The sequence below is a fragment of the Zootermopsis nevadensis genome, unplaced genomic scaffold, assembly GCF_977971745.1.
Source record: "Zootermopsis nevadensis isolate Lab colony 2312 unplaced genomic scaffold, Znev_1.0 Znev_ptg000001l, whole genome shotgun sequence".
Lineage (NCBI taxonomy): Eukaryota > Metazoa > Arthropoda > Insecta > Blattodea > Termopsidae > Zootermopsis > Zootermopsis nevadensis.
The window spans coordinates 6,259,227-6,285,299 of NW_028259133.1; the positions used below are offsets into that span (position 1 = coordinate 6,259,227).

A 26,073-nucleotide genomic window follows, 5' to 3' on the forward strand; every position below is an offset into this window, starting at 1 on the left:
CCCTTTCAGAAGTGCAGAAACCACTTTACACAAAATGTTTGTTGCACAAAAAATATTTTCACAGCATTTGGCAGTCGATACAGCACAGCTGGCCAACCTTTACAGCCCATGCCTTGGCACTGGAGAAAAGAGACTACATTACAAATGTTTGCATAATTTCATATTTCCAGTCAGGAAAGCTGGGTCCAGAACTTAATGGCAATGGGATATGTTACCTAAGAAACGTCATCTGTTTACTCGGATTTGTTGTGTTACATTACTGCCGTCAACAAACCGCTTTCGTTATTGCGGAAAGAGCTGAGCTGTGAATCGGTTGTAGAAGTGCGTCGTAGACTAGATAATTTTGTGCTGGTAAAAACGTTTTAGAATATCACAAGTACTTATCTTATATAAGAATTATTATATTACATTACAGAGACGTATTTACGTCAGATTCTCCGGAACCGTGGTTCCACTGTCACCTTTTTCCATTCGTTTTCTCTGTTCCATTTCGTTTTTTATGCTATCCAACTTACAAATAAATATTTTCTGTAACCAATCAGTTAATAGCATGCTTCTATTTCCACAAGAAATTGTTGTAGCTTGTCTTTTTATTAAAATGTCTCTTTGAATCGTGTATATTAATTAAAGATTCATTACTTAATTATATGGTGGTACTTTGTCACGTTGCTTGAAGGGAAATATGAAACAAATGTTATAAGGTAGGGAACGATATTTGATTTAAAACAAGTCATATTACCCAGCATTCTTAGCCCGCCAAGCGCTCAGGAATATTGCCATGTTGTAGTCAGTTTAGGTTATTTTTGAGGGGATAATCAGGCAATTCGTATTTGAGGTATGCCTTATTACCACTCCTAAGTAAGTAGGGTTTAATATTAATGCAGAGTATATTAAGTAGTGAATTTCCAGAGAGAAAGGCATATGTTTGGGTTTATATGCGCTTAACAGAGTTTAACTTTCACATTTCCCTCTGTTGTTTAAGACGTTTTTGTAGGTTGGGTATGTTTATGGCACAAGGTGGCCCTACTTTCAAACGTATGGACATTTGGAAAAATGAGAAAAGTTTTATGCCCCTGTCGTCGCTCAAATTTGAATTCATACAGTGGATTTAAATATATCCTAACGAAATAGAGTTATACTTGTAACCACAACGTAAGAGAATGTATGATCATTCTTGAAATTGTTTTATTTTGCAGACGCTGTAAATAAGCAGTAGGTTATTTCGGAATTGCTTGCATTGCTGAGTGACGTGTCAAGCATCTTCGATAACTACAAAACATTGTATCAGATTTGTGTTGATACAGTACCAACTGCAACAAAATGTCTAAAAGTAAGTTTGGGAATGCTTTAAACAGTTAAGTGGAATGCTTAAACTAGTAATGGATTTTCAGTACTCTCTACTTTTTGTGATGTACAAGTAGTACTTCACCCAATAAGTGTGATTTGAATTCTCACAGTGGTGAAAATATTGATGATGGTCATTTGGGTTGTGACTCTTTGTGGCTACATGGCTTCACAATTCAGAAAATCATTGTCAACAGCAAGTGTTGATTTATATAAAGTAATTTAAATATGTTATATTAGTGGAAGGCCCTAGCAGTATGAGTCGCAAGACTAAGGACAAAGACGCACCAGGGGGTGAAGGAGATGAGGGGGAAGAGGAATATTCAGTGGAAAAGGTTCTGGACAGGAGGATTCGAAATGGCAGAGTAGAATACTTGCTCAAATGGAAAGGATATTCCAAGTGAGTTAGAACAGTAATTTCTCAAATAACATGCATGTTTAGTTTAACTAATCTTTTTCTGGTGTTTTTATGAATATGTAGCACTTCCATCATTTTGTCAGTCTATCACAAGACCATACAGTAGTCAGTATTCACTAAGTCATACATTAATAAAAATATCTGCCATTATGGTAACAACAGTCCACGACTGTAATCTTGAGACTTGTGGGGTGAGGAGGTGGGGTGAAGGAGGAAAGATAGCATCTGCCTTTAATGCTACAGACTTACTGCATTCCTTCCAAGTCTCAAAATTACAGTCGTGGACTGTATGCAGTTTGTAACTCTACGTCATTGCATGTTTGTTCTTGAGATAGCAGTGTACTTATGTCTAACCATAGTGAGATATGGTACTGGACAATGTATTTCTTTTCAAGAATTAGTGTTATACATATTTCCAACAGGCCATGCTAAAAAATTCTTTATAGGCTGTTTGGGCAAGTTTTGATGAATGAATAATCAGGGGAGAATAAGGGAATGTATTTCCTTGTCTCAATATGTTACAGCCATCTTTGGCTAAACTTTGAAGAAAGAGCATACAGAAAGAAATTACCATACCAAGCCATAAACCAGAACATGACTGGGGACTTATGAATGCTAGAGTTGATATAGTAGGCTCAGTTTGTGCTAGTTTGAAAGTTAATGAAGTACAATTTTCAGTATGCACTATTACGTGCCTATATATAACATAGGTCAGTTTTGAGGTTATTTTGTGTATACATTAAATCAGCTTCTGGTCTGTGCTATTATTAATTTATTTTTAAAATAAATATTATGAAGGAAATCACATACTAAAAAGGTAAATGTTGTAGACATAAATTTGGAGAAAAGTAAATATATACTTATGCCTTCTCAATGGACTACAGGATAAAATCTGTATATTTAATTCTGTAAGGTAATAGATTAGAATATAATTTATTTACATTCCATAGATCCTTCATAGGGCTAAGCCAAGGATGTAGAACAGGTCATAGCACAAATACAGGTAGCCCTCGATTTGCGCTGATTCAGAATAATGCCAATTTTGAAACCAGAAAGTCAAAAAGTTAAACAAAAAATTTACTATTGTTTATAACGTTTTACAATGTTTCTCATACTGATTCTTATACTAAATCGTAATTCTTACATCGCTGATTTTGAATAAAAATTATAAATACAGTCATCTCTGCAATTACGTATGTTTCATTAAGACGAATTTGCTCCAATGAGATCGCTGAATCGGTAAAAGCTGTTTGTGAAATGAAAACTTTTGCATATTCGAGTTTGCTCTTATGCAGTTTCATTCCTGGCGCTTTACACTTTCAAAGGACTAATTTAATCTCTGCGGAGGTCCTGGGGTTATTCTTACTACGCGATTTTCTATAGATCGGCGTCTTACATGAATGGAAATCACGACAGTCCAGACTACATGCCTTTAAAAAACATGACAATCCTCAACCACGGACTTCGTCAGAGAACTAATGCCGCTTCATCACACCATCGCCAATTGTAAGTGTATAAAATATATTTTTTAAATTCCCTTTATTTTATTTACGTTATTTCAGAGCTGTAAATGTAATGCCATTATATTACTCGCCAATGTTTGGGTGCTGGGAATGCATGTCATTGACTTCCCATTGATTTACGTTATAAAAGAGTTTCAATTTACGCCGATTCTGATTACGCCATTTCGTCCAGGAACACATCCCCGGCGTAAATCGAGGGCTACCTGTATAATACTTGTTTCTAGTACAAATATAAATACATAGTTATAACAGCTATTGACAGATTTTTGGAACTACAGTATTACAGCAAAATAATTATGATGAGAACCGTCACCATTATTACTTGCATGTATTTATAAATTCTTCTACTGAGTAGGAGTGAGGTAGGAGATACTCTTTTAACGCTGGCTTAAACATTTTTATATCGTGGTTTAAACTTTTTATAATAGGTGGACTATTATTTAATAACTTAATTCCAGTATAGTAAACTCCTTTTTTGATATTTACTGAGGTTAGAAATTGGCACATCAAGGTTGAATCTGTATGTTGTTCTTATATTGTGGATATCTGTATTTGTTTGAAATTTTTCCATGTTATCCACTACAAATGATAATAGTGAGAGCAAGAATTCACTGGGTAGTGGAAGAATATTAAACTTCTTAAATAATTCCCTAAAAGAGTCTCTCCTTTTAGTGCCTGCCATTATTCTAATGATCCTCTTTTGAATGTAAAATGCTTTTTTGCTGTCCGTTGAATTTCCCCAGAAAATGATTCCATATGACATGATGGAATGGAAGTAAGCAAAATAAACTAATTTTAATAGAGTAAACAGAAGCATCTGAAATAGATGTCTAGAAAAAAAAGTTTTGCAATGAGACCTTTGAAAGCTACAGACTAAACTTGTCTATATAATATATCTGATGTAATATTTTATTAGTAATTCAGCATTTGCAATGAATTCATATGTATATTCCAGTATGGATTATACATTTCCAGTGTTGTTTGTTTCAGGGTAAAGTTTCGATTCTCTGAATGTTTATGTTATTTGGATGTGAATATGTAAGGTTGCAGTTTGGCAAGACAATTTTGAACATCTTCATTGATATGGTAGACATTATTTTTAGGCATAAAATTTCTTTATTAATTTGATATGCAGGACAAATTACAAACAGATTGTCTTCAGGTATTGCTGTAATTGTTAAGGCAGTGTTTATAATTTATTCTGAAATACTAATGGCATTGCTGCCTAAATGTAAAAGAGTTAAACTGCTATCTCTAAAAGAAGCCTCTAAACTTAATACTCTTCATTTAAAATTACTTATTCTTATAGTGAGCTTTATTAAAATATATATTAGAAACTGGAAAGACCTTCTTTTGTAATTATATTTATCAAATATTATTGCTGCATTAATACACTTGTCGTTAAGATTACAAACTTTTAGTTTACAACTATTGATTGCAACAAACCACGTCAATTTGTACCTATTTCAAAGTTACGAACATTAGTTTTGCTGGACTGAGGACCAGTTAATTTCTTATCATTGATTCTTTATGATTATTATACATATAATAATTAAGCATATATAAAGTAAAATGTAAATACAATTGTTTATTTTTATTTATGTAAGTTCTTAAGTTTACTGTAACTGCTGTACTTTGTAAATATTTGATTTAACACTTCATTAGTGCTTAACATTGTTATATAGGTACTAAGTATAAGAAAAGTGATAGTGTTCTTATTTTTATATATGGGGAAAATATTGGGCGAGTTTTCTGGGAGTGAGCAAAAGAGAATTTTTTATATTAAATTAATGGGAATTATCATTTATGCATTTTCAACTTACAAACAACTTTCATAGAATTAATTATGTTTGTAAATTGAGGGATGGATGTATTTTAAATTTCCCACTGATTTCAACAGTTCTCATGTAACCAATTATCTCTATTATCTGATTGCTGATATAATATTTGGATATGTGTAGTTGGTATTTATATCAAATGCGAAGTTGGTTATCCATATAGATGAGTTCAGTGAAATCATGTCCACATGCTCTAGCCTTAAACCTTAAAAAATATTTATATCATAGGATGAAGCTCTCTTTATCTTCAGGTAAAAAGGCATAAGATGATCATTCTGTTGGATCCGGTAGCCCAGACTATTCCCGATCTGTGAGCTTGTTTTTACCTAAAGGTGAAGGAAGGTACATCCTTTGAAACATTGTAACTTTTAAGGTTTTTAAGACTGAAAAAAAAAGATGGATGAAGTCCAAAAGAAAGAATATATCTGTCATTTAGGCCCATCATACATAACTGAAAAAATTGTTAATACATGCTGGATCAAAAAAACACTTGTAGATTTTGTATGCTCTGTGCAAACGATATAAGCATATAGTTGGCATCATAATTCCAGCCTTTTGTAACCTTGTATTTGTCCGTATGTCTTTTCTCTGCCTCTATTAATTACAATTATTTATGTCACATGTATGTTCAGCAAAGACATCAATGTGTCTGCCTAATTTAAAGAAGAATGTGAATTAATGTTAATTACTTTTCTGGGTCATGTCAGTAGGATTGACAACAAAATGAAGGTGCAGTGAAATGTAGCAGATCTCAGACAGATAGGGAAAAGTTTTGAGTACTGGAGAAGTTAGAGAAGACTATTGCTGGGAAGGCAAGGCATTTATGAGAGAAGTTCTAACAGCAGTGAAGTTGTTGATATTGTTGATATCTGCGTATGAGTCCACACAGCTTCATAAGTCAGAACAGCAACACTGACAGAGTGACGCGAGTTCCATGTTCATATCACTTCACTTTAGGTCTTTTCAAAATAATTTATTGGACTGTTCCAATAAATAGAACTGTTTCCTTTCTAAGTCTTCGGTTGGTAATGACTGTCTTTTTATGTCAGTGTTTGGAATAATCTGTGGTATTACTATCACAGAAGTTTGACAAATACTGATTTTAAAAGCTACTTAGGTTTGTCCAGGACTAGAAACTGTTATTTACAGAGTTGTATTCAAAGGTGAGGCTTACAGGTTTATAGATCCCCACACTTGCCAGATATGTAAAGAAATGTAAAATGTTGCTTTCGCTGTCATTACATTTTTACGAAAGACAAAAGTTGATGACAAATTGGTTGGACCAACATTTTTATCAACTATAGTAAATTGTAAGTTTTCTGAATTAATTTATAAGAAAAATTTTCCAGTTTTAGTCCTAGATATTCTACTACATGTATACTGTCTGCAATTGACAGTATAAGATTTACAGCAAGTAGTTTTAAATTAAGACAAAGACACTTAGAACTCCAAGTACCCATAGATCGAAGATTTCTGTCTTCTGGGTTGTTGCGGTGTGTAGTCTGGTCAATGTCAACCAACGTTTCAGAGGTGATACTGCCTCCGTCATCAGTGCCCTGATGATGGAGGCAGTATGACCTCTGAAACGTTGGTAAACATCTACCAGACTACACAGCGCAACAACCCAGAAGACAGAAATCTTCATACTCACTGCTGTGTAAACCTCAAATCTTACCCATAGATCGTTTCTAATTCACAAGATTATGTGTTTGTATCCAAACAGTGAAGATAACACATGGGAACCTGAGGAGAACCTGGATTGTCCAGACTTAATTTCAGAGTATGAGGAAAATAGGAAAAAGAGGGAAGCAGCAAAAAAGGATGAACGAAAGCGGAAACCTGGCACTCCTATAGATGACAAGAAACCTAATGCCAACAAGAAAAAGCATGTTGAAGTAAGTGACTTTTAAAGTATAGTTTGTGAACTTCTTTTGTCATGAACATACTTATTTTTGGCATGCCAGCTAAAGTGGAAAAGGGTGCAGGCAGTAATAGGTAACACTGTTCAACAGCCAAAATATATCGGAGATGAAAATAACCAATTTTTAATAATTTTGAGCTGCAAAACACGAAAATGACATTCATTTTGCATGATTGGTTCACATTTCAAAGATATTCATACCAAGCTGTTTCGCTCAGTTTTCGTAATTTTGAGAATTGTAATGGACTACTTACTTCAGAAACAGCCTGTACAAGGGTGGAGAAGGTTTTATTGCTTCCTGCAGGTCTAGTGGACATCCCTAAGGGATGTTTAATAAATTGGTTCAGTTGTCCTTGTGGTTCTGTTTGGCAAACAAGTGTTTTGTGGAGTGCGGATTTTGTGTTTCACTTCGCCTTGGAATACTTATGTAGTAAACAGCAAAAACGTCATTGTGAGTACTTAAATGAGATATTTGTAACACTAAAATATACAAAATGTCACGTAGACGTGTCAATAATCCTAACAACGTTTGTTATATCTGTGGAGAAGTGACTTTTAAATCACAAAAACGAAACTTGACCCCCATCGTTAAGAAAGCGAACCACCTTTATTTTGGTTGCAAAGTGGGTGACATGGTCAGGGCATGGACACCCCATATTTGCTGTCTGAAGTGTTCTACAAATCTACGTTAGTAGCTAAAAGGAAAAATGCAATCTATGCCCTTCGCTGTGCCCATGGTGTGGTAGGAACCACATAACCATGTAAACGACTGCTACTTCTGTATATATTCCTATAGCTTATGCAGTTCATATGAAAGAGACATACGATAACAATAAACAATTTATTAACAGTGAATTATGACAAATATAAGTGGTCTATATGTGCAGATTTAAAGGTAGTGGCTATCATACTAGGCCTTCAGCAGGGTTACACAAAATATTGCTGCTTCCTGTGTGAGTGGGACAGTCGAGTAAGGAATATACATTATGAAACTAAACAGTGGCCCCTTCGACAGAACTTGGAACCAGGTACAAAAAATATTGTCCGTGAACCACTGGTAGATCAAAGCAAAATAATACTGTCAGCATTGCACATTAAATTGGGTCTGAGGAAAAATTTTGTAAAAGGAATGGACCGAAATGGAAAAGCCTCTAGGTACCTCTTTCACAAATTTCCCCGACTAAGTGAAGCTAAAATCAAAGAAGGAGTTTTCGTAGGTCCCCAAATAAGAAACCTGATTGTTGATGAACATTTTGATGGCAGAGGAGAAAATTGCATGGGAATCCTTCAAGTCAGTTGTTAGGAATTTTCTTGGAAACAACATGGCACCAAACTATAGGAAATTAGTAGACAAATTGTTGAAAGCATACAGTAAAATGGAGTGCAATATGTCTCTTAAAATGCATTTCTTCCACTCTTACTTGGACTTTTTCCGTGATAATCGTGGATCAGTTAATGATGAATATGGCGAATGATTTCACCAAGATATTTCTACTCTTGAAAGGCGTTATCAGGGGAAATGGAGCGCATCAATAATAGCTGATTACTGCAGGTCGGTGGTAAGAGATGCCCTTGAGGTAATATACAGAAGAAAGGCCAAAAGGCAACGTCTATAAGGTAGGTGAAAATTTTTAAACATTGCATATCATGTGGACGAATTTATTGGTGATATTTTACAAAGTACAAAATATCTTCAAAACGCGAAATAACTGAACTTTTTTATTGCCATTTTTGAATTTAGCAGACGAAAATACATAAGAATTGATTATTTTCATTTCTGGTATATACAACTCATTAAAATTTGTTGTCTAGTGTAATCGAACCATTGACCCCACGGTAATAGTTGAGCAGTTATAAGTCGTAAAGCTGGTGTAACATGGCAGCATAGCAGGCTTGGCATATATTAGGAAACCCAGAAAAGGATGACACAAAGGTATGCAGGACTATGCGGAGCTCAGTGGTTAAATGTCATAAAAGACCTGGAAACTAAGTAATGCAGACAGTTGGGCAGTCAGGATAGTCGGAACAATCGGGGATAGTGGAGCCAGTCTGTAAAGAGGCCCATCCACGTACGAGTCTGGCTTGCGAGTCCAGCTCTGCTCGGGTTCCATTGAGCCAAACTCGTTTGTGGGTGGGGTGTCACGAGCCAGGCTCGGCTGAGTCCGGCTGGGACCGCCAGACCCTTTGGTAGGACTCGGCTCGCTATTGGGTAGTACGCGAGTGGTGAGTCCGGAGCCAGATTTGTGTATCGACACGCGCAGACAGTGTGATTTTGCGACTTGTTCTGTGTTGTCACTAGAGGATGTCGGCTTCCATGGTGAACAAAACGTTCATGAGTCCAGACTTTGTGACAAGGTTTTTGGAAGAGTACCATGAATTACCAGTTTTGTGGAAGGTTCGCAGCGCAGATTATTCCAACAGGGCAAAGTGGGATGAGGCCTAGGATCTACTCGTGCAATTTACACGGGAGAAAATCCCTGATGCTGACTTGCAGTTCGTTAAGAAAAAAGTTGATAGTATCCGGGCCTCATTTAGGAAAGAACTGTGCCACGTTCGGGATAGTAAAAGAAGTGGTGCGTCGGAGGATGAAGTGTACAAGCCAACATTGTGGTACTTCGATATGCTTCTTTTCACGGCAGACCAAGAAAATCCCCGGAAGAGCAAAAGTAATTTGGATGTAGAAGCTGAAGATGATGATGGCGGACTAGAATCAACAGCTTTGACAGCAACAGAGGTAAGTTCATAGGAAATATTTATGTTTTTCATTTTGAAATACCGGTAGATAGATTTCAGATCAGTAATGAAAACTTGTTAAAACGTAATAAGTACCTTTGTAGAAGGGTAGGGCTATTGATAGGTTGTATAAAATAAACTGTAGGAATTAAGGATCTTCACTCATAAAATATATTATCAAATCACCATAGGAAATGAAAAGTGTACTGTAACTACTGTAAGCGTATTTTAGTGTAGTGCTCTGTTGCTCACCATCCTGTCTTGGAATGGCACCTTTCCTGGCCCGTTGAAGTACTGAACATAATTATCTCTACTGGCAGAAGCTTCAGTAGTAGGCTTCACCTGACGCACATTACAAACCATATCGAAACGTCCTTGAGGTTGCTCTTTCCTCCAGTCTCCTTCCACAACACATGCATCTTCCACATTTTCTCTGTCCAGCATTGACCCTGGTGGATACTGCGTTCTATTTCTCCTTCGAAGAAAATTTTGTAGAACGACACAAGCCATCACAATGTCATCCACTTTTGACGGCAGTAAGTTAATCGTCGTGTGAATAATACGTAAACGCGCTGCAAGTACTCCAAATGCGTTTTCTACACATCGTCTTGCGCGGGATCTTTGGTTGAACTTTTTTTTTTCGTTGGTAAGGTCTGTACGGGGGAAGGGTTTCAACAAATTTTCTCTTAGTGCAAAAGCCTAATCTGCAACGAAAACGAGGTTCATATTCCCCACAGTGTCATCATTTTTCGGAAGAGCAAGTTCACCATTCTTCAACTTTCTGTGAAACATTTTCTCTTCTATTACACCTCCATCTGAAACCCTCCCGTTGCATCCTATATCTGCCATAATAAACTCCAGGTTTGCATCCACAAATCCCAACAAAACAACACTATGGTATCCCTTGTTGTTGAAGTAGTATGACCATTCATCAGCAGGTTTAACAATAGCCACATGCTTCCCATCCAAGCAACCACCACAATTGGGAAAGTTCCACATTGATTCAAAATCTGTTGCAATCTTTTGCCATTCTTGTGAAGAGGTGGGGAACTGGGGAAAAAAAATTCAAGCTAGAAACCAGCATTTAGTTGTAATAACAATGTTAGTTCAGAAACAGTCCGTAGTTGAATAATTTGCCTTTATTACGTAATTAAAAAAGAAAAAGCAACCGGGAATGTGAATTTCACGACCCGGCTCATGCACTCTAGAGTTAAGTTTTTGTTTTCTTTCAGGATGAAGCAAGACAAGGCGAGGTGTCAGATGAAGGCGAACGAACTTCGGAAATGGTTTTGCAGCCTCCACCTCAGAAAAGGATGAAAACCTCCGTGAAAACATCTACAGCTGTCAATGCTGCAGAAGAACAGAGCCAAAACATTATTAAAAGAACAGTGGGTGTACTTAACCAACAGGATGATGAATACGACACCCTAGGTAAAACGTATGCTGCAAAACTGCGTCGAATGCCTGCCACTCAGAGGGATGTTGCTGCTGACAAGTTGATCAATGGCATTCTGTTTAAAGGTCTCATGAATCGTCTTACGGCATGCACTTTTATTTCTGATTATGGGTATACATCTGGTGACAGCATGTCAACTACACTCTCTCCAGTCTCTACCAACTACTAAAACCCAACCCCATCACCAATACCAGGTCATTCCAATTATCAAGTACACTCCCCAGAACAGTACCCGCGAGAACAGACTTGCAAACTTTATTTCCACAGGAAACTAACTACAGTCACTAGGATTTACAATTAGAAATATTTTATCCCTTAAAGAAGTGTGCTATATGTAAGTACCTCAAAGTACATAAGAATGCAAAATGTTTTTTGAGGGAGGAATTACTTTGTAATTTGTATAAATTTGAATAAATAAAAATATTGTTATTATTATTATTATTATTATCCCATCTATTCACCACTTTATGTGGTATGTACTTCCATGTACCTGAGACAGACCTTGTCCATAAGGTACATAGGGCAGCAGTATTTCCGGAATACATATTGTTTTTAACACATACTACATGTATTATATAATTTTATTTTATGACAGCGTCTTTTGAATGACGTATGAAGATCCCAAAATGGCGGTCTTCTGCAGTTCCGTGATGTGTTCGCCCGGGATGCTGGCCAAATATTTTCTGAGCGACCTGGAGACAGTTGCTGTTGCTCCTATAACTACTGGGATTACTTTTGCTTGAACTTTCCGCATTCTCTGTATTTCTATGAGAAGGTCCTTGTGTTTCAAGATCTTCTCTGCTTCCTTCTTAATCACATTCCTGTCGGTCGGTATTGCTATGTCAATTAAGAGGCAAGTTCCGTTGATTCTGATTATAATATCTGGTTTATTATTATTATTATTATTATTATTATTATTATTATTATTATCCCATCTTTTCACCACTTTATGGGATATGTACTTCCATGTACCCGAGACAGACCTTGTCCCTAAGGTACATAGGGCAGCAGCTATTTCCGGGATTATTATTATTATTTAGATTTTCCTTACCTTCAAATATTCTTGTTTGAGGGCCTTGTATATAGCCTTGCAGGTCTCTGGAATGGTTTTACCCAAGGCTTGAGGTGATATGATCGTGGCAAACTTGAGATCTTCAAACGACCGTCCTCTGGCGAGAAAACGAAGAGTCGCTGCAATACGTGCTTCAGGAGTTATAGCATTCTGCACCACAGTATCTTGTTTCAAAATGAACGGTCTTACTTTTTCGAGCAAATAATTTACGTTTTCATCAGACATTCTAAAGCAGTTTTTGTAGTCATCTTCTACATATGATAATGCAACAGGGTACTCAGTAATCTCGCCACAATCTACTCATACGATGGCATTCAAGAATTTCTATCTTTTTCAAAAAAGTAATTATGTTAATATTTTCCGTTAACATTTCATATCATTTATTCACATTTATGAAAACATATGTATATGCAAACATATAAAATGTGACATAAAAAATAAATAAATGTACATATAATTTATAATAATTTATTTAGAATTTAATAAAACCACTTACCTTGACATAATCATGAAGTCCAGCTTTCAGAACCTCTGGCAGCATTGCTGAAATGAATTGCCTGGAAACTTAAACAAATACATTAAGGACGCAAACGAATCACCGGTAGCTAAAAATCTCAGCGTTATAGCTAAGCTCAACAGGTATCACTTCTCTGAAGTGAATGTTCTTTTTTGCGATTTTCGGCGCAACTATTTCCAAAAGCGTGTTGAAGTTTACTCTGGACATTCGTGTAAAGTTTCTAAATAGAACCTCTTCATCGACTTCCAAATCCTTCAGAATTCCAAAATTCCGTTTCTTTAAATAATTCTTCATCCATATGCGTCGCCGCCGTTGCTCTTTTCTTTTTCTTGCACCTGTGATAACTAAATATGCTGCACTTATGCTGATAAGTAAAGTTGCATCTGAGTTCCTCTCTCCTGTTAACAAAAATGCCTGACAAATGGCAGCGTAGTGTGGACAGCTAGGGGCATGCCTTTGACGCATTCAACAAAGGCATGCCCTAAACGAAAGTTGAATTGAATGTTGAAGCGCAAGTTGAATTGAAAGTTGAAAATGAAAGCGCATGAGTGTAGACATGGCTTACCAGTGACTAGCTGATGCTGTGAGGCTTTAGGACAGTCCTCTGATGACATAGAAACAAAGAGTTAAGACGGTATGAGCAAAAAGGGAAGCATTTCTGATGGATGGGCCAGGTAAAGAGAGAAGGAGCTGTAAGCTAGGGAGCACCATGCAATAATGTTTAAACCAGCCAGGGTGTGGACCAGTCTGATGACCTCAATGATGATCCCTGGATCTGCAAGTAAGCTAGCCAGGCAGCTGTATTAGAGAGGGATATCAGGAGCACTTGGGTACAGGAATGTCTAGGGAGAAAATAGATATTGAGATCATGTTGGAATATATGATTGATGTCTCTTTTTTAAGGATTTGTGTTAATGAAAATGTGTCATTGAATGTAACATAGTTTTGTGCATAAAGAACTTTCATGAACGAAGATAAGATATGTTTGTTTATCGGTTAACCACGCATGTTGCTTGCTGTTTTGGAGAATTTTTTTTATCATGAACTAGTGGGAAATGTGTGTATGAATTATGTGTTGAAATAGAGCAGTTTAATACAATAGCAGCATTTTGTATGTGTATTTTGTCATGAATGTCAAAATGCATCCTGTCAAAGTTTTATTTGAAATTAATAATGTATCATTTTGCTGCAGTAGATTGCAAATTAAATTTTAATCCAAGTTCATTATGGACCAGATTTTGGACTGAACCAGTGTTAATTTGCCATTTGCCATTTCACTCCTTGGCAGATTCTGACTTCCATGGCCACTGTCCTGCTCTATTAAGCAACCAATGCCTTTCATGGTCTGCCATGAGCTCTAGTTTAAGAACATTAACCTGGCACCAGTTCTGATACCTAAGTTAGGTTTTCCAAAGCTACTTGTCAGTTTTCCTGAAGTAGCTGTTTTCTTTTATTCTTTCTGTCCAACTCGTGTGTTCCAATTTCTGCACCAACTTACAGATGCTGTCTCAATAATTCTGCACATATTTTATGATTTGTCACCTTCAGTTGCTCAAAATCATATAACACTAATAATGTATGTGATTTGAGGTTATCAGCAGTGATGAGTATGAAGATAGCTGTGTTCATGAATGTAGCACTGTGTAGTGTGGTAGATATTGACTGATATTTCATAGGAACTTACTGTCTCCATCATCATGGTATTGTGAGACCAGCTCAAAAAAGAGCTTGTGTCTTGATAGCATTTTATAGTAAAACAGCAGAATTGCCCATCATATAGTAGTGCAGAATGCTGATTGACAATTGGTTTATAGTTTTTCTTAAATAAATCAGTCATTATGAAAAGGACCTTACCACTATAATTGAAGTTTTCAGAAACAAAGGAAAACAATTTTTTACCGCATTTATGAAGCCTAGTTAACCATGGCAAACCACAGAATAATTGGCTAGAGTTGTAGTATCATTTTCCAGTTCTGTTTATAAATGACCAGTTGTATTTAAAAGAACATTTTTGAAAATTTTATAAGAACCCTTTCTTTAAGAAAGACATATGCTGTATAACTTCCTTAATGGAATTACTTTATTATGCCACTTTTTCACAATCTCCATAATTAAACTTACCATAGTGCCTTAATCATTTCAGTAGTATTTGAAACTGTTTAGAATCATTCTGAACCACGAACAGTATTGTCTCTTTCTTAACTCCAGTTACTATGACATTTTCTTATCATGATGTATGTATATATATATATCATATATTATTTTAGTATTTTAATTACAAACCAACAATGGCAACAATATTTGAATATCTGAAACAAACTTTAAATTTTATCTTTTCCGTTACCATCTTTATCCCTGTTACATTATACTATGTCATAAATATTGTGTTCATCTGCAATGTGATACACCAAACAACGGATGTCACTCATTATTAGAACATAAATAGCCATTGATTCTGAATAAGCTTTCTCGTAGCTGAGAACAGTGGGTGTTGCCATCACATGAAAGTCAAAGGAACTTTCCAAGTCTCAATGTATACTGATACAATAATACTAGGGCTTAACACACTGTATTTAAAATGCATGTAAGAAAGTGGTTGGAATGTAACTTTGCTTGCACATCCACTAGGTGTCATGAGCATCAGTTCACCTTAGAAACAACCTTGTCCGAGGAATAAGGCCCTTTCAAGAGCAGTGTCAGGCGGTCAGCATTTAGTAGCCCTACTTTTGTGCGTGGACTGATGCCATCTTTGCAGAAACAGGTATCTGTGTGCATAGAATACAAAGATGTTCTCAGCTCATTTTCGCCAAAAATGAAATAAGGCCCTTTTCAAAATGACTGATTTAAATTAAATATAGCATTATAATAAAATCCCATTAGGACATACAAAGTTTTTGTTGGTTGATGTTTTTTTAACAGTTATATGTATTTCATTTGAAGTTTATTCCTGATATGAAAATTATCATAATGTACTTATTTTTACTTACCAATGTATGCATTTTATTGGGGTAGGAAGATAATAAACCAAGAGGATTTGACCGTGGGCTGGAACCTGAAAAGATTATTGGAGCAACCGACTCAAGTGGAGAATTGATGTTTCTTATGAAGTGGTACGTTATAATTTTAATTAAAATTATTTGGATGTGTTAAGTGGCCCCTTTGGCCCATTGTTTGGCTTCTTTAGTAAAAGTTCACCTGTTAAGTATATAACTGCAAACTTTTGAAACACGTAGCTTACATCTCATTCTCTGTTGTTCACTGTGGCATGTGTTGCTTTGTGAGCAGGCAGGTTGGCAGCATATATATCTGATATATTTTATTTGCAGGAAAGGAACGGATGAAGCTGACTTGGTACCTGCAAGACAAGCCAATGGGCGCTGCCCGCAGATTGTGATTCAGTTTTATGAAGAGCGGCTTACGTGGCACACTTCAAGTCATGATGAAGACGAGCCAGTAGTAGCAAAGGAATCCACTGAATGAATGTATTTTATTATGTGTATTACTGAAGGGACAGCAGACTTTGTTACTGGTTTATTTACTCTTTTGACTAGCTTTCTTATAACTCTAATTTGGTAACTCCTTGATTTCCTCATTTTCACATTTCTTGCCATGTTTGGCAAAGCACATGGCTGCAGTCCACTTAAGGTCAGTTTTAAACATGTTTGTCTGACACATAATTCAGTGAACATTAAGATTACAAATTGCCTAAACAAACATTTTACAGTTTTTCAGTACGGAGCAATCTCTTTGGGTATGAGAAAAATAAAAACATTTTAAAGTAATATCTGTTAACTTTTATGACCCAGTGCTCATTTTGCACACACAAGTTGGAAAATGTGATGAGACTTTTGGAGTTGTCTTCCCTGTTTCTGATGCACACAGCACAGTTTATAATGCGAAGCCAAACTTTCCCACATCATTCAACTTCTCTCTTTATGATTTTCTGTGAAGCTGCAGAAGTCTTTGATGTCAGGTCATTGATGTCCGTGTTGCTCGGCTGCCACAATATTTTTCATTAACTCCCAAGCAAAGTAACTGGGAAGTTTCATGTTTGGTGAACTTGGAGGTCAATAAATGGTTGCACCATAGCCACACCATGTCATGGATTCACATACTTTGGCCTTTGATCCTGGTGACATAGCTGGAGGTTTCCAATGTGGTAGTAACATGTACCTATTTTAAACATGGTAACCAAGGTAGTTTGAGGATTGCCTACCCAATCATTTCCACACACAGGTTTTCATGTTACTGTCTTGTTTTAACCAAAATAATATACCAATTAATTTTAGTATGACTCTCAACATAAAATTATATGAAAATCCATTCATCCTTTTTAGAGCTTATACATAGAGACAGCCAGACATGGGAAAGCTTACAGTTGCAAACATGCGTGAAAGGGGGCTATACTTTGTCATGTGTCACTGTGTGCCATGCTAATGTCTTGGACTTAACTTCTTCATTATGGAGACAAGGTGCATACCACACACACGGCAAAACTCTCACTGCTCCACTGTTACATTCCAACACTTTGCAAACAGGACACAGTTTATTTGTTGCTGTGCTTCTGACATTTTCTTTAGTTTGTTTTGAGTGATATGCTGCAAGAACCACATTACAAGATCCCAAGTTCAAGTGCCATACATGCAACAGCTTTGTACCATTAATTTTATTTCCACGTTTTATGTTTATCTATACCCAGACAGATCACCCTTTAACACAAAAGTGGTAAATTGGTGTATTCCACTTTCACTGCCTTATTATCAGGTATTTTCTCTGTATTTTTATGTAGCAGCCTGTGTAGTTAATAAACTTTTTTGGCATGAACTAACTGTAAAAATTTTCATCATATTGTGATGTCGATGCCTATTATCTATTGACTATTGGCTATGGGCTCTATGTCAACCTTGATTTATTGAGAATAAATCATCTTACAGAGTCTACACACACAGGCAACTATCTTATTACAGTTTTTAAATCTCTGTCTCTACTGATATGTGACATGTACTCAGCTATGTCCACACTGTCTGTCGAGCTGTTCTTTTCCCCAAGTTTGGCGCTCTCCACTCACACACATAGCCCGCAGCACCCCACTGGACGCACACTGGCTCCTCAGCCACCCCGGTGCTCTTCCACACACACAACTGATCCTCTCTCAGCCCTCAGCGCCACACCAGACCGCTCGATGGCTCCGCACTCTCTTGCTTTGACTCTAGACTTCACACTCTTCGCTTCTAATCCACCACACAAGACTTCATTCACTCTTCTGCACTCTTTGCTTCTGTTCCACCATAGACCACCAACACTCAGGGAGGCAACTCTTTATAGCCGTCGGCAAATCCATGGAATGTTCCAGGCCAAAGATCTAGAAGATTCGTTTCTTGAAGGTTCTTTTAAGGAGGAGAATACGCAATCTGGAACATTCTATGGTGGCCACACCTACAGCCTGCGTCCACTAGCCAAGGAGGGGAGTTAAGCAGCCCCTCCCTTCCAGTGTGAACCGTATGCTCTTTCGGCACCACGTCACAATATCATACATAAGTAACAGTGACATGAGTTAAACTGCAATTTTAATGCACTTAATTTTAAGAATGACTTAGTATTACTGCAGGTGATAAGTGAATAATGTTCAGGTGTCTTACCACAATGTAATTTTGTCTTTGAATTACTTATAGGTGGATTACCACTTTCTTAACTGTGAATGATATTTTGTGATGGTAGAATTGTAACAACAGATCGTGATACAGTTATGTGTCAGTCTGCTTCCACTGTTTCACATATAGCAGTACCAGGATCTTGTAATAATCATAAGTGTATGAAATTAAAGGCCAGTGGAATATGTAATCTTCTTGTTCACACTCATTTCTTCCTTCAGTTGTGTGGTATGTAAGAGTAGAATACAAAGTGCTGTAGTATTTGTATGATAATTTCTGTTTTAGAAATGTGTGATTTGTCGTAGAGACAGGTTTCTACGTTAAATAAATATATGAAGTCCTTCATTATGTACTGTATGAATTAAGCAACTTTATACAGTTTAAAAAATAAATTATAGTTTTTATGTTTTTATTTCAATTTTATTGCATTTTCTTGCCTTCTATCTCAGCATTTTTATCACGTGTTGAAATGACATTGTAATATTAGTATTTGTACAGTTTTATTATTTCTTTCTTCATGCAGATAGGTAAATGATAAATAAAGTGGTAAGTGACATTATTCAGTAAGATAAAAATTATGTAAAATCATATTTAGTACTTCCTTGCAAAGTGCCCACCAAGTATCTTTGGGAAGTCTATGAGACAAGTTTAGGGAATTCTGTTAATTGTATCATTCGTTTTGTACAGGTTAGAAGACGAGTTCTTCTGAACTGTGAAGTTACCCTGTCTCTAATGTTAAGAACTCAACAGTTCCTTTATTTGTTTGTTAATAAAAGTGTATAAGAATAAATCTTTTAATTTTTTTTCTGTGACATTTTAGACAATACAATTATTTTGGAAATTTTTGGCCCCTTTGTGCACTTCAGTTTGTTCTATATGTAATAAGTGAATAAAGAATAATTTCTCCCTTGTTTATTGTACAGATGGTAAAGGTGTTTTATTTTTCTTCATATTGTAGCAGATACTAGAAGTTCTGAAGGTTCTTGAGAAAAGTAATCTTATTCTTTTGTCATTATCATCTCCAGTTTATAATTTGCATGACAAAAGTATGATAAAGTTTTAGGCATGCTAGATCCAGCTGTTTTGAACTGCAATTCTTACTTTGAAAATGTTTCTTCAGACTGAACACTGACTATGAAGTAGCTAACAAACTGACAGAGTACATATGCAATTCAGATATACTAGCAGGACATAATTTAAAGAAATAAATTAGAACCATGACAGAAATTGTTTTATTTTATTTGAACTTTTCTAACAAAATAGTGCTTGTGTGTTTTCCCATTTTTTATGTATCGTTTGTTACACAGAGAAATACAGTATATAACATCCTATTTTATCCAAAGTACAACATTTTCAGGTTTTTGCATAACTTGCATGTATTTTGACACAGTAAGCATATATAAAAATGATGAAGTTGGCTTATTTTGACACCTGTTTAATCACTGCCTTATGGGTTGTTATTGACCTTTATTGTATGGGAATAAGGTATTTAAACCCCGATAGCTGTACTTATTACTGCAACATGGGTGGACTGTGCAGAAGCTGTGATGCATGGCTTGTTAAAGATGTTGCAAGTTAACAGGGTGTTTGCCTTTACCCAAGAACTGATAACTTGTATTTTCTGTTGAACAAGCAATTTGCATCTACCAAGACTCATATAAAGAGTCGTTTCATATACATATATCCATTGGAGCACTCTATCACTCTATGTAGGTTTCTTGAGTTTGATTGCACTTTGTAATCTCTTTCCATAAGTCTTAAGACTAGCTTGTCTGGATGAATGAATAACCTGTCCACACATTGGGAGAATTAGGGAGGCCAAAGCCCACTCCGGGCTGTAGCGCCTGGGGAGAAGAAGATATTGCGAGAATTATGGCGGTGAATAAGGAATCTGCTTGCTGCTGAAGTAACATGCACATAAACACGCATCCCTTGGAAGGCATTCAAACCTACAACAATAGCTTTCAGTGTAACCTAAGACTAACACAACAAACCTAGGTCTTTCAGCTTGAGTTGTGAAACAACTATTCAGAATTGACCAACTGATCAAAGGAACTTGCTGCGTCCTTCATCAGTTACCTTGCAGGTAGAGACAGGAAGGAATTAGAAACTTTTACCAGACTACAGGACCCTATTTCCACGTTAAAGGGACATGTAGTGACAGAATTCATAAAATCATACTTGGAAATCCCCTGTTCCATTAATTATGTTGAAAACAAAGCCACATGTGATCATCATATGGTGTGTTCATGGCCTTAAGACACATATGTGATAGTGGAAACCTTCTAGTAAGTACAGGCTTCCGACTTATATAGTCTTTGTTCATTGCACGTCGCTCTTTAATCCCGGCCTTCAGCGATTTGATGAGACATTTCACTTTGCCTCCCTTGAGCTCATCGTTCACCTCGAGCTCATCATCCACCTCGGGGTCATCGTCCACCTCAGGGTCATCGTCTACCTCGAGCTCATTTTTGTGATCCTAGGACCAGAATGATAACATTTACACTTATGCGTCACATAATTATGATATTGGAGGAGAGATCTAAATCCAATTCAGTGTTCACAGCAATGATTTTCTTTACAATGGGTTTATCTTGGAGCAAATCCAATTTGCACCCTTCAAATTTAAGTGAGGGAGCTAAATCTTTGTATTTCAATGCACCTACTGTTGGCACTTTCACAGAAGAGTTCAAATCTAAATTCAAGGAGGGGTAGAAAGAAGAAAACATCTTTTTCAATAATTTCATCATCCCTTGGATCAGATGTTGAAGTAATTCTCAAAAAATTCCAAATAGACAACAGAGAATTGCAAAGCAGAGAAGTTACCGAATGAAAATTTCTGAGTGTATCTCTTCTGAAATGTTACCAACTCTACCTTCCTAAAAATAAAAATGCCCCTCATCGCTGCAGACATGCCATATGTGCAAGGGCGTTGTTTCGAAGTTCCCATGTATGTGATAATCTGTTTAAAAAAATTAAGCATTTCAGATCAAAGTTAAGGACAGACATTTGCAAAGTGAATAAACGGATTCCTCCAATAGTATCAGAGCGGACATTTGTGACTTGATGGAACAGAAGCATCATCAGATATCAAATTAATGGTTGCTGGTTATAAACTGTTCATATGACATACAGAAATTTAATTACACTAATGAATTTCTTCAAGAAAATATCACTTGTCTATTTGAAGATATCTGCATAAATGTTAATTTATTTAACCACTTGAATATATTGCTAACGATATAATTTATTTATATAATTGGGTGCCAAGTTTAAGTTTAACCAAGAAAGAGCACTCTACTTTGCAGTGTGGCTTGCGCGTTCCAAAGTTTGTACACTCCTGCTTTAAAAAATTCTACACTTACGGCCAATGATAATCTTCTTCCTGTCTCTCGGCCTGGTTGTCTTGAAGCTCTGTCACGTTCTTCAGGGTGGAAATCTATCACCAGAGAAAACAACATTCATAATTCTGTTACAATGAAGTTACTAGTGTAAAAATCTTAATTAAATTCAGTGTTTGTATCATAGTTGAAAAATATAGAACAGTTTTACATGTTGCTCTCCATATCTGGTTGAGTTGTGAGTGGACTGATTTTGACTAAATTTGGTATTTAGTCCTTATTACACGAAAAAGTTTGACAGAGAATACATTATAGCCACCAAGGGCTCTCCACACTTACCACTTTCATACGCAATGGTTGTTTCCTAAGTCTCCGTCCCAAGGCTTGAAGATAGCGTTTTGTGTTCGCCACCATCACCAGGCACGGCCCTTTGATGTCTGGTAGAAAATCCTGGAAGGAAAGGAAAATGACATTTACAATTGTACTCTGTCTGCTGTTGGAAAAATGAGGTGAAATGTGGTATTAACAGTACGAACAATAATATAAGGCCACATTCAGGCAGACAGAGCGACCTTGTACATACCCAGAACACGTAAAAGATGAAGAACATCATGAATACGAATTAAATAAATTTGTGTTATTTTGTTTGTATAAATTTCTTATATTTTACAATATAATGATAAAAACATGTTTTGATCAAATGCATAATGGCAGCCTTCTTAGTGGCTATAAAACATTAAAGAAATAAAGGCATGTAACGGTACAACTGTCCTTTTTCTGATTCCTGTGGCTCTACAACTTATTGGGGGTCTTCACCGCCTCCTTTTGAAGATTTCTTAGTCTTTTGAAGTATGCATTTGTGAGTAGTGAGTGACCAACTATTTAATGTGTGGTTAAATTTTGTACTGCAAAATTCAAGACCTACAAATGTTTATGAAACACACATATTTAGACGCCACTAAGAAATACGATGACTACTAGACGCTCGCATGATACGTATGAGGAACTGCATCTTGCATAATTTTGTAAAAGTAATTTACATATTATGACACAGGGCAAAACACATAACAGACAATAGAACATTTAAAACAACAAATGATGAATTTGTGTATGTCCTGGATCGTTATCCATTCTCCATCAAAGAAAACGCTGCACAAATATATCATACGAGGTGCGATCCGAAAGTTTCAAGACTGTGTCAATAGCGGGCGAACCGGATGTAGTACGAGCTTCTGCCTTTAGGGGGTGCGGCCTACATTCATAGTGAATCAGTGTGCCAGCCGGCATCATCGAATTAGAATTTGTTTCTTAGTTACGGGCGTTTTGGTAGTGCATTACACCGACCCTCCTGCGATTTCGGAATGGCGTGTGCATCAAATTTTGCCAAAGACTCGCCAAAACGTCTACGGAAACCTATGAAATGCTAAAGCAAGCATTTGGGGAGTCCGCAATGGGTCGTGCACAAACTTTTGTGTGGCATCCACGTTTTAAAAATGGCCGAACCGCTGTCGATGATGACGAGCGTTCTGGACGACCATCTTCGAGCACAACGCCCGAAAATGTTACGAAGATTCGGCAGGCCATTCACGAAGATCGACTTCGTACCATCAACGACTTGTGCGACATTGTTGGGATAGGCTATGGGACCTGTCAGCTGATTCTAAAGGAAGAACTCCACATGCGACGCATCATGACAACGCGCCAGCGCACACCGCCCTCAAATTTCGGCAGTTTTTGGCCTCAAACACCATGGCCGTCATCCCGCACCCTCCTTATTCGCCGTGTGACTTCTTCCTCTTCCCAAAGATGAAAATTCAGCTAAAGGGAAGGAGATTTGAGACGATAGAAGAGATTCAGGCAGAATCGCAGATGGTGCTTGACAGGCTGACAAAGAAATATTTCCAGGGATGCTTCCAGGCTTGGCAGCGGCGCTGGGATCGTTGTGTTCACTCCCAGGGGAACTACGTCGAGGGTGATGGATGAATTTAATACCTGAGATAAGTGTACGGGTTTTTTTATAGGCGCAGTCTAGAAACTTTCCGATCGCACATCGTATATTGCAACTACAATAGAACTGGATCCCAGCGGCACAACAGCTTCGAGGCACAAGACGTAAGAAAATCAAGGGGTTCTGTCTTATTGCTTGTATTGAATATATTTGTTGTAAAATGACGGGATAAATTATTCACTTGAAAGCAACATTTGCCAATATTTTGTGTACTTCAATACACTGCATAGAGAGATTATAATACGATTTAGAGTTGTGAAACACTGTTTTCCACTCTGTTAATGATTTGTGTACATAGTAGGCCATGACCACGCAACAATAGTTTGTTTACGTTGTCTTTAAAATACAATCAACAAGATTGCATTCCCTTGGAAACGCTTGCAGTAAGAAGTTGAAAATTGGTGAAGGCAATATTATACAAAATGGAAGACATTGATATAGGTAAGTATTATATACTAGTTTGAATTTTTTTTAATTTCCTTTAGTGCATTCTTTTAGAGGTACGTTTATTCGAACATAATTGTGTACTAGACATGACGTCATAACTGTTACAATTTCCAACAATTCCCAGCGTCTATGCAGAAATCAGAGGTACATCAAGCAACAGAATAGAATTTATTTACATTACGTTGCTATTGAGAAACTGATAGTCACTCAGCAGGTCATGAAACTTCCTACTCCTTGTGAATGACAAAGATTCACTACAGTAAATCATATTCTAAGCCAGATAAATCCCTCCCTTAAACTTAACAAAAATTAACGCCACGCGTGCTAAACGAAGAACCCATCTCACTTCAAACATTCCATATCCCACTTATACAAACTGTAAGATGTTCGTCATGCAGTTTTCTTCAACTCCTTGTTGATCCTATTAGGCAGAATTAATTTTTTCTGCACTCCTTATTGGTAGTGTGCATTAAAGTGTATGTATTTTCTATCACGCCACGTTTGTTTTCACCAAATAAATAAACATCAGCAGCGTAGACTGGAAGCTGGTGCATTTCATTCACTCTACTTACAAGTTTAACAAAGGTGCATATACAAATTCGAAATGATAGTTATCTCTGGGTAAGCAAAGACGAATCGATTTAATGTAGTTAATCATCGGTTCTTCTGTGGCCTTAGATTCTCATATACATAGAAGGCCATGACCACACAACAATCGTTTATTTACATTGTCTTTAAAATACAATCAACTATATTGCATTCCCATGGAAACGCTTGCAGTACGAAGTTTATAATTGGTGAAGACAATCTCATACAAAATGGAAGACATTGATATTGGTAAATATTATATTCTATATATGAATTATTTTTAATTTCCTTCAGTGCATTCTGTTAGAGAAATGTTTATTCCAACGTAATTGTTATTTGGACATAACGTGGTAAGTGTTACAATTCCATTCAAGTAGGATTGGAGGTTTCCACGGCATTAAGTCTGAAGATTGCTGTCTTCTAGGATGTTGCGCCGTGTAGTCTGGTAGAAATTTACCGACGTTTCAGAGGTCCTCGCCTCCATCATCAGCGCAACAACCCAGAAGGCAATAATCTTCAATTTCCAACAACCCCCAACAACTGCACAAATCAAGAGTTATATTAAGCAACAGAATAGACTAAATTTGCATGTTAGGCCTAAGCGAAGGATGTGGAATATGTCACAGCACAAATACAATACTCTGCTCTTGAGAAACTCATGGTCACTAAGGTGGTCATGAAATTTTCCACCATTTGTGGACGACGAAGATTCACTCTGAGCTAGGAGAACCCTTTCCTTCTACACTCCTATAGACTTCGGCATGCTTGCTACACGAAGCACCTATTACACAGTAATGACTTAATAATCCCACTTGTTCAAATTACTAAAAAATCGAATTTTATTGTGTAATAATCGGAGCGTGGTAAATGTTATAATTACCATCAACTCCCAACCTCTATCAACACAACAAACAGATGGCATGATAAAATGAAGGTTTTTAGTGTACGATAATGACACTGTGCATTCATTAAAAGAAGGAAATTTTTTGAGCCGACCAGTAACATTTTCAAGGGCGACTACAATGTGATGTGAGCTTACACGATTATATTGACGGTGTAATATGTTCTTTCGCAGTGTTTGGTTATTGCAACGACTGACACCAACTATCACCTTCAAGAACAAAATGCTGTCCTGGATCAAACAGATTCTCGAGCAAGTAAGCACGGCGGTCCTACCCAAAAGCTCCTGCACAACTGACGTAGTCTGCTTCGTATT

The 26,073-nt window shown here is 36.7% G+C and overlaps 1 protein-coding gene across 11 annotated transcripts; it reads left to right on the plus strand.

The window, feature by feature from the left end:
- The first annotated feature begins 229 nt into the window (after positions 1-229).
- On the plus strand, positions 230-26,070 carry LOC110829267 (chromobox protein homolog 1). Of its 11 annotated transcripts, XM_022062830.2 has the most exons (7): positions 755-835; positions 1,197-1,330; positions 1,585-1,744; positions 3,146-3,268; positions 6,847-7,018; positions 15,835-15,932; positions 16,149-18,885. In XM_022062830.2, exons 2-7 carry the CDS (start codon positions 1,321-1,323, stop codon positions 16,300-16,302), a joined length of 717 nt encoding a protein of 238 aa, XP_021918522.1. In that variant the 5' UTR covers positions 755-835; positions 1,197-1,320; the 3' UTR covers positions 16,303-18,885. The 11 variants fall into 11 exon arrangements, with proteins under 11 accessions (XP_021918515.1, XP_021918517.1, XP_021918522.1 ...); XM_022062823.2 differs by lacking the exons at positions 755-835; positions 15,835-15,932; positions 16,149-18,885 and adding exons at positions 230-321; positions 11,010-11,674; XM_022062825.2 differs by lacking the exons at positions 755-835; positions 15,835-15,932; positions 16,149-18,885 and adding exons at positions 257-351; positions 11,010-11,674.
- Positions 26,071-26,073: the final 3 nt, after the last annotated feature.